The following is a 10,556-nucleotide window of genomic DNA, read 5'->3' on the forward strand; positions in this document are numbered from 1 at the left end:
TTCTGAAAGGGATGAAGGGAAGGTAGGTGCCCTCTCAATGTCAACCCTGACAGCTCCCTCAATTAGCCATCTCATAATTCGTCTGGTCGGGTCTCTGTGGCGAGGACATCTGGAAGGGCCCACACTGGACGGGGATGACTGGACACGGTATCTACAGCTCAGCGATATGGGATCATTCACTCACCCTCCTGTCGGTCTTTTCATCGTGGAACAAAGAAGATGATATAAATAGTGTCTCAGTGTTTTTTTTTTGTCCATACAATGAAATTCAATGGAGGTCTAACATAACACTGAACCCCTGTAACATTTGTTTAATGTCGAAACGTCCTTCAAAAAAAGGTCATACAAGTTTGGAAAGACACGAGGGTGAATAAATGGTGAAATAATTTTCATTGTGGGTGAACTATTCCTTTAACTTGCCACCAAATTGCTATTTAGTGACTGTTGCAGCTAACTCGCATTCTTTCTGACTTAATTATTTTATGAAAAAGGCCATTTGCATTAAAGTTGACTACTAATAATAACTATAAAGTTTTATTAATCATTCTAATTCTCTGAGAACAGTGAAGTCCATACCACAGCTATAACTAACCACACAGAGAAAAAATATAATTGTAATCTTTTTCAGAACAATTTTTATTCAGCTAATAAATAATTAAAAGCAATCAGAATCCACCTGACATTAAAGAGCTCAAGCTTTTTAATGTTGAACACTTTTAAGTGACAGATAACATAACAGCAGCACATGCTTACAACAGACAGAAGGTTACATCCATTGGTGTGGACACTAAAGTAGTTATTGTTTTAGCTATTTTCATAATTATTGCTCTTCACGTGAATTGCCTTAAAACTCTTTCTTTATTTTTGCGGTTGAATGTCCTGCTTCACATATTACAGAAGTAAAACTGGTTGCAAAAAGCAATTCAAGACCACGCAAACACATTTGGTGTTGGGTACATTCCGACTTGAACAAACACCACTCAAAATCATAGCAATTCTCATTCTCAAATCAATGTCAGGCACAGATAGAAGGTCAGGTCATGTCTGTCATATCTTTTGCCAGAGTCACCCCAGCCAAGGCGTCACGTCAGGCTCCTGCTCCCTTCTGAGTTTTGTCAGCGTGTGAAGTTTAAACAAATGGCAGCTATCGATTCCACAGCCCTTCCAAACTACATGTAAATTAAGGATGTCAAATGTAGTGCTTTAGTACCAAGTAATACTAAAATTCATCAAAATCTTGCCATGGTATTAATGTAAACAATCAGTTATCAGTTAATAATAAAATATGCAGCTGAATATAACTAACACTTACATTTAGTACATTTATTTAATATAAATGACAATGTAAATAACCACTGTCAAGCAACTGATTTTAAATACCTGAAAAACTTAATGCATTTACTTAATTTATCTTTGCTTGTTACTTTTTGTTTTACATTTATATTACTCTTCTAACTTATAAATTATAAATAATTTATATTTTTTTAAATGTTTATTACAGTTATACAGTTCACTTTCCGTGAATAATTACTTAAAGGGATAGTTCACCCAAAAATGAAAATGTGATGTTTATCTTCTTACCCCAAGGGCATCCAAGATGTAGTTGACTTTGTTTATTCAGTAGAACACAAACAAAGATTTTTAACTCAAACCGTTGCAGTCTGTCAGTCATATAATGGCAGTCAATGGGACCCATGGCTTTGAGAGTAAAAAAACAAAAAATACACTGACAAAACCAAAGTAAACGCATTTGTGGAAGCGATCTGTCGTGCGTATGTCACTCATTGTTTAGATTGCTTCCGCGCATGCGTCTACTCAGGACAGTTGGACATTGTGGTGGATCAGAGGTAAAACATTTAATGAAAATTAAAAAATTATCGTGTCTTAAGACATCAATGTATCGTCACGAGCCGCAGGGTTTAATTTGGTTTTGTCTGTGTATGTTCTTTTTGTCTTTCAAAGCCGTGGGTCCCATTGACTGCCATTATATGACTGACAGACTGCAACGGTTTGAGTTAAAAATCTTCATTTGTGTTCTAATGAAGAAACAAATTAACCTACATCTTGGATACCCTGGGGGTAAGCAGATAAACATAAAATTTTAATTTTTGGGTGAACTATCCCTTTAAATATTTGAAACGATTCTTACATTGACAAATACTCAATAGACATTACATTATATATGTATATATATATATATATATATATTTTTTTTTTTTCAATTTGTAATCAGTCAACAGTCATAAAATGTTTTTGAAGGATCCTGGTTGCTTGCGTTCTTGTGTGGATAACACTGGGTGAGATGAATCGAAAATATTGGTGTGTCTTAAAACATCACTGCCCCTGTATTGATCTAAGGGCCAAACCCTTAAACCATGCTGCCTCTAATTATTTTTTAAAATCTCCCCGTAAACAAGGTCTGGCTGCTTATCAAGTGGGATGGCATGAAAATGAAAACTTTGAAATAAGTTTGTCAGTTCTGACAGGCTGTATTCCCTGGTGTTTTGCTCCACTCCAGTAGGAGCACCATGCTAATGGCCAGAACTGAAGCTGGGACTCAAAGATGCAGTTCAAAGGCCTGCACTTCCACTCCATTAAACCGACCCACAGGTGACGTGAGCACTAATTTGAGACCCTAAAGGTTATCCTATAGGATTCTAAGAAACTTTTTTTCACTTTCATCTCTCTCAGCCAGCTGTCTTCTCTCCATAGATGCACTGAGGCTGGTGGCCATATGTTGGCTCTCTGACTAGCTGCAGGCATTTGGAGAACAGTAGGAAGATGAGTGGAGAACACAGCACTCAAATATGCATTACTAGTGCAGAGAGAGACTGCAGCACTGTCTCAAGCACCATATAGAGGGAATGCAACTTCCAATAAGGATTATGACATCAGACAGCTCCGAGCATCCTGATTTATTAAAATTTAACATGTCAAAATTTGCAGCATTGTGGATAATCTCTCATTTAATGTTTTTACAAGTATTACATGGGCTTTTCCAAACAAACGGTCAATGTGAAAACTCCATCAGACGCTGTCAAACTTAAACCCTGTTCACAGTGACAGCAACCGGAAGTCATTCATTTTCCGTAAGAATCTGTGATTTGTAGCGCCTAATGTCCAGTGATGATTGGTTACTCGTGAGATAATGCTTCTGTCAACATTTTACCGTTCTGTACCCAACCTTCTCTATACATATTGCATACATACACATACAGTATTTCATAGCCATTTAAAAACATTTGTGAAAAAAATGGGCCGTTCTAAAGAGCTCAGTGAATTCAAGTGTGGTACTGTCATAGGATGCCCCCATTGAAATAAGTCTGTTTGTAAAATTTCATCACTGCTAGATATTCCATGGTCAACTGTGAATGGTGAAAGTGAAAGCATTTTGGAACGGTAGTAACTATGAAGTAGAATACTATGTAAAGTTACAATGTGGGGTCACAGAATGCCGAGGCGCATGGTACGTAAAAGTCACCAAAGGCACATAGCCACTGGACTCTGGAGCAGTGGAAACTCGTTCTATGGAGTGACAAATCATGCTTTTCTGATGGGTGAGTTTGGTGGATGCCAGGAGAACATTACCTGCCTGACTCCATTGTGTTTTCTTACAATTGAAACACTGGGTGATTATGTGACAGATGATGCATTTTGGTTAGTTTTACTAGATAATACAAATAGAATTTCATGATAAAATGCACGTAATTTGAAAGATGAGACTATTTCATCAAATATAAAACATTCACAAAACTTTTTTTTACTTCATTGTCTTTCTATAAACAGCTCTATGACATCCGACTCAAAATGATAAAGCATGTCACATATGATTAATTCATATATACAGTGATATGTTAAAAAATAAATTGTGGAAAACTGTTCCAGAAATTGTCTACATTCTGAGTGAGTTAGATTCATGCATTGATAATCGTTCATCTTGTTCATGATATGATGTATTATGCTGCACTGCTGTATTCAAACGCTCTCCCCTACAGAAATAAAAACTGATTCCTTGTCAAAACAGACTGACATCTTATTTTCACTGGCAATACATTTGTTATCAGTTATGCAGCCCACCAATAACGACCAACAAGAGATACGCATACTAGCGAACAAAGGGTCTTTACAATCACATTTAATCTAGGGAAAAAATATTTTTAAGAACAGACAGGCTTCACCAATAGGTTTAGTTCAATAGTAAACAAAAGCCTTGCATTTTTGAGACATTGTGGGCACAATTTTATGAAGATGTCATCTGTGATGAAATCAAACTGGGTTCAGATGCTGGGGGTGGATTAGTGATCACTGGGGTTTCAGATGAAAGAAAACCCCAGAGCAAAAGCAGACACAGGTCACACTGAGTTCACACATCCAACCTGACATCTGGATCACTGTTGGTCACTTGAAAAATCACAATATATTTTCAAATCTCAGCTTGGATGCTGAGCAACTACAAGTGTATACAATTTTTTTAAGAACATCAATTTTCTATTTAACATGTTCCTCAATAACATGACAGGCTACTTTCAGAGCACATCCAATGATTTACTCTTCCTCTATACAATCAATCAAATTCACTCAATCATTCAGTTTCCCATTACCGCTGTTATTGCCTCGCAGTGCTAATAAAAAGCAAATCAGACACATCCTGTCAGGGCTTCTGAGTATAAACATGTTGTGACCCACAGAAAAGACAACAAATGAATATTGATTCTTCCTCTGGCAACCTCCTTGATACATGAAAGAGAGTTTTATATACTGCTAGTAGGGGTGGGCGATATGACCAAAATCTTGTTTCACAATATGATTAATTTGATTTCACAGTAACAGTATAATATATCATGATACAGTTATTTTTGCTTTAAATAAGGTCCTTATGATATTCAAATTTTTGATACAATGGAAATTTCACAATTCTTGTCACCAGTGTCAATATCACAATGAATACTAGCATAAAAAAAAAAAAACTCAAGCCAACTGAAGGCACATAAACAGTCAGTGATTAATTAAGAATAAGAAACTAATTACAAGAAATTAGAAAACATTACAGAGGAAAAAAAATGATAAGAAATGCTACATTGTATGAAGTAATCAAATGTGTAAATTAAATATTTCTTCTTCTTAAAGTTTCAAAAGTGATTTAGTCAAGAGCAGTGACATATTTTCTGTCTTTTGTTTGATTTACATGATTGAAGAAATATTAGACTGCTGTCACTTTAAGAGCTACCCGGATCCAATATACTGTTACATATGTTTTATTTCTTAGCTGTTTTAAGACCTAAATCTCTACAACGATAGGCATTTTGACAACAACAAGTATGTGTATTTAACCATTCAAGAGCTATAAAGTGGAAAAAACACTCCCGTGCTCTATGAGCAACATGTTCATGTGTGCACCTCTCTGACAGCATTCAGAGACAGTGTGCACATATAGCTAAATGAGTTTTCTTTTGCTACTGATTGCATTTCAACGGCTTAAAATCACTTGTTTTTAAACCTGAATGCTTGAAAATGCATGCAAACAACACATTTTTGGTAAATCGCCCACCCCTAACTGCTAGAATGCGCTGCTTGATGATAGATAGAATAACAGAATGAAAGATAGGACAAAAGATGGATAGACAGAACAACAAAATGACAATGTATTTGCAGGCTGACCTGTGCTGCTCTGGATGGTTCTGACAGTAGTGGTGGTCCTCGGGGGGGAGGCCGGGAGCAAAGGCCCGTCGTCGTCGTCCTGCGAGCAGCCCTGGTCGATGGCGCGCACGTAACTGTGACTCCTCATGCGGAAGCACCCGGGCACGGGTAGGTCCAGGGCGTCTACTGCCTGTGACTCCATTTCACTGAACACACTCTCACACACTGCCTCGATCTGCCCGTTAACCTCAACTTCACTCACCTGCAGGCAGAGGAGAAGAGAGAAGAGATACAGAGAGAAAGAAAAGACAAGAAATGAAAATTAGAAAAGAACAGTCAAGAGAAACAGACAGGACAGAGCCAGAGGTCAGGGAAAAGAGCCATCCAATGAGCTTCAAGACCCACTTTCCATGGGGCACTGCACTTTATAGGGGTGCAAAATCAAAAGAAAAAGGGAAAAACAGAGCCAGAGACTGCATTATGTCATTACGTGCAGGTGAGAAACACACAAGGCAGTTGCAAGAGGAGGAAGAGTAAAAAAAAAAGAAACATAGTGAGGCTTGAAGGATAGTTTCATAGGGTAAATGAAGGTGCAAGCCACACCAGCAGGGAGGAACTCCTCAAGTGGGGTTTATTGACAAGGTGGATGACAGCGAGACAGTGCCAGGATCAACATGTTCATTAGTGTTGATCGTAACAGAAACCGAGGGTGGACGAGAGTGGGGGGTCAATGAGGATGTGATAAGGTAGAAGTGTGGAAAGAGAATTGTAGAAAGGGTGGATGTTTTGGACAAGATCTACAGCTTGAAACTCTGTCCCAATCACTTATGAGAGCTAGATGGGTATGTTCTTATTTACTAACTGTGAAGTTTAGAGTCATGCGCCATCTACAAAGTCTTTACAGGAAGGTCTAAAGCATTTCTAATGCTAATATTCCTTGTTTATTTAGTTTTTTGGTCTTCCATCAAAGAGCACATGCCGTCTCAGAGTCAACGTTGGCACCAAATGACAATGATGTAATGCTTGCCATTTTGTAATTAGCATGACAAATCAGTGCTTGGGGACTAAGTGTGCCTAAGATGGATGAGTAACTGTCTGATGAATGCCATCCCAGTTCTACGAAACATGGAGCATGTTAGTTGGTTAGACGTATACATCTGTGATTGAACAATGTTTATGGTGATGGCCCAAATTCATCTCACCGGTGGATGAATCGCAGGTCGGTTTCATGGTTTTGAACTGGACTTGTTGGACTAATCTGGACCGAGTTTGACCTTACACCCCCTGCACCTATGACGGTGTGTTTGGGGGTGAGCACAAACCTGGCTGATGGTGCTCATAGCCCTCATGTAGCTCTCGTTGCGCGAGCGGTATTGGGGAGAGGCTAGCAGAGCTTTGGGGTCCAGTGTGTCCAGGCTCCTATTGATGGAAACTTCACTCACCGCCCGCAAGTAGCTGTGACTCCGGATCTGCAGCTTTGGAGAGTGTTCTGTAGAGATACTGTGCATGGAGGAGAAAACAAGAGATATTTATTTATTTGCTGAAAGAGAAAAATTGAGTACTTCAAAAATTGAGTATATATAGTACATATATATATATATATATATATATATATATATATATATAATTTTAGTTAGTAACTAATAATCGTAATTAATTATATGTGTATGCATAGATAGATAGATAGATAGACAGATAACAACAACAAGACATTTTATTGAAAATATTTTTTCCAATATTATTTTATTTTATAAAGGATATTCATAAATTAATATTTTAAAAATATTTATTTAATTAATATATTATTGGGACCAGTTATTGTGTAAGCACGTCTTTTGCAAGAATTGTATTACATTTATATTTTTTATACCCGTTATATCAAAAGAAAAAAAATATATGAACAAACGGTAATAATAATAATATATTTTATGCATATTAGATAGGTTAGATACACACAATGTATTGTGCAAATTCCCTCCATGTAAACACATTATTGAATGACAATAAAATATAAGGATCTTTTTTTTTGGCAAAAACACAGGTTTAAATAAATGATGGCTCTCTGGTCATTCTTCTCTGGATGGTATGATGCAAACTGAGAGCCACACATAATTTCCACCAATCAAACGTGTAGCACGTTCTTTGATGTCACGAGTATTTAAAGCATTTAGATCCCTTCATCATGGGGGGGGGGGGGGGGGGGTTGTGAGCAAATCAAACACTAATGCAAGACCTCTGCATGTGTCCAGTGCACAACAGCGTACATTATGGATGTGGCTCTTTAAATAGATAAAGGGACAGCTCCATCAGGTCACTCAGGCACAAAGCAGGTGGGGTGAGTGCAGCACACGGGCAAGGAGAGAAACAGCTAAACTCACTTAAGGCCGCCCACGCAGCCCAGCACACACATGCCCGACGCTCGCGCTGACACTTTGCTGACAGGCAGACACCTTGCATCCGCATCAGCAGTATGGGAATTAGTGGAAGCTCCAGCATTGGCGTAGATCTCCCACCCTCCATCTGCATGGCTTAACACATACATAATAAGTGAACACAGCAACTCCTCATGGAGCGGTACAGTCCAAAACACCCCAGGGCATCTCTCTACACTACTGGAGACAGAATGGCTAAACTTCACAAGAAGGGGGGCGCATCCCCCATGGTGAACCTGGCTTTGGGGAACTGGTTATGCATGATGTCATCTTTGCGGAATAAGCCGATAAGTTTCCGCCTCGCTGTCGCGGTCGTCTCAACGGATTGGTCGCTGTGCGGTTGTTAATTACGTCAGCCATTCACAATGCAGTGCTGTGCCTCACGTACTTTCTGCTGCAGTGGCAGCTCCCCGAGGCATCTAAGACTGTCTATTTTCATGCTTCACAAAGATATGGAATTGTATCTGATGACTAACGTACATTTGAGTTATTCGGTCTTCTGAGCTATAAAATAAGCAGCTCAACTCCCACTTAATATAAAGAATGAGCTCGATAAATATAGAGATCAAACACTCACTTAGTATTATTAATCATAAACAGACAAAGTTAAAGGTCAAAACACTGTCCCCTGTCATATAACCAGGGCATTAGTTAGTTGGAAGGATTGTGACTGTACTCTAAAGCAAACAAACCTCCCTTGCACATGCAGATGTAACACTGGCATTTGAAGCTTTTCTTCGTCAATAAACAGATAAAACCATCAAAATACGGGATTGAGGAAATTCCACAAGATGAAATATTTATGAGCGTTCATAATGCCAGAACAGTATTACAAATCTGCAAATCCTCCAATCCTTGTCTGGGCTTTCCACTGCGCTTAGGGTGGAATCTCGGAGCACTTTCGTAGAGCTTGAGCAGATATCAATCTGGAATTGAAGCAAAGAAATTACACTGCTGTCTTGTCAATCCTACATGTCAGGCAGTGTTAATCTCAACAATAAAATTACTGAGGAAAATGTTAACAAAGGATTTTTGGTTTCACTACTGATGAAAATGAGATGAACAATGTGTATCATAAATATAGACTTTAAGATAGTATACGATTTATATATATATGTGTATATGTACAGTATATATATATATATATATATATATATATATATGTATATTAGGGGTGGCACGGTTCGCTGAAAAAAACCGAACCGCACGGTTCTCCACACACGGTTCGGCACGCGCTAGGACCGCGGTTCAAATGAATTCTGACAAAGCATGTGGTTTGTTATAAATAACACGTAAAACAAATAGGGTTCGGCTAATGTATGTTTCTGTTAATGGATGCGCATTCTGGCTTCCCAGTACATTATAACAACAGCGATGAGAAAGAAAAAAAAAAAAAAAAAGTGGACAAATCATTCACTCTTGTTCAATGCGAGTGCCGTATGCTGGAATATGAGCATTTATTCCGTCATCACCCGGGTGCTGATAGCGCGCGCACAGGTGAGACCTGAACAGCACACGTTGATATCGGTGTTTAGACTAAAGTCATGTAAGCTTTGCCAGCTCAAATATTTAAGAGCCAGAGGACGCGAGCTCGCGCGCGCAGTGAGAAGATTTGTGCGTGCGCTCATCAGAAGCGCACAAACCTGCGCCACAGAACGCGCGCAAATATGAAGCTCTCTCTGAAGTATTGTGTTTTAATGGATAAATTCACACAAAATTCTGTCAAAATGCCCGTCTTGGTAAGTATCCTATAGCAGACATAGCCGGCTGGGCGTACAGTATCAGTGCTTTCTCTTAAAGTGACAGTTAATATTAAATAAACAGCAACAACAAAGAAATCACTCACTGCTCTTGATTGAATCGCTTTTGTAACTTTAATAAAGAGTAATCTTTAATTTATACAGTCAAATATGCAATGCTGTTTTACCTTTGATTACTTTAATCGTACTTCAATTTCTGTACCTAAAAAACCCCCTGAAAATCACTGATTATTTTATTTGTATCTTTACTCTATTGTATTTTTATTTGTGCTGTTGCTTGTAGTTAAAGGTCTGCTTTTATTTGTGTACACTCACAATGAAAACAAAACAGATTTTATATATATAACGTAATAATATTTAGCATTTTCACATCAAAATAAAAGAAACTGAGCAAAGTAGATGTCTTTTTTTTCCCTGTTGTACCGAAATTGTATCGAACCGTGACCCCCGAACCGAGGTACGTACCGAACCGTGACATCTGTGTACCGTGCCACCCCTAATGTATATGTGTGTGTGTGTGTGTGTGTGTGTATATATGTACAGTATATATATACTGTATAAATATATATATATATATATATATATATATATATATATATATATATATATATTAGTGCTGTCAGTCGATTAAAAAATGTAATCACGTTAATCACAGTCATGGACACATCACGATTAATCGCAAATTTAAAATACTAGGATTTACCTGTAAATGTGTTGAAATAAAGAA

At 38.0% G+C, this 10,556-nt stretch overlaps 1 protein-coding gene across 2 annotated transcripts in view; it reads right to left on the reverse strand.

The window, feature by feature from the left end:
* LOC306846553 (disks large-associated protein 1-like) overlaps positions 1-10,556 on the reverse strand; it is a gene marked incomplete at both ends in the record, with an annotated part of 46,350 nt that overhangs the window by 21,711 nt on the left and 14,083 nt on the right. For both annotated transcript variants that reach the window (XM_079380010.1, XM_079380009.1), the window contains 2 exons: positions 5,659-5,899; positions 6,960-7,137. In XM_079380010.1, the coding sequence (XP_079236136.1) occupies positions 5,659-5,899; positions 6,960-7,137 (419 nt within the window). The remainder of the gene's footprint in view (positions 1-5,658; positions 5,900-6,959; positions 7,138-10,556) is intronic.

This window comes from Barbus barbus (assembly GCF_936440315.1).
Source record: "Barbus barbus genome assembly, chromosome: 26".
NCBI classification, from domain to species: Eukaryota; Metazoa; Chordata; class Actinopteri; order Cypriniformes; family Cyprinidae; genus Barbus; species Barbus barbus.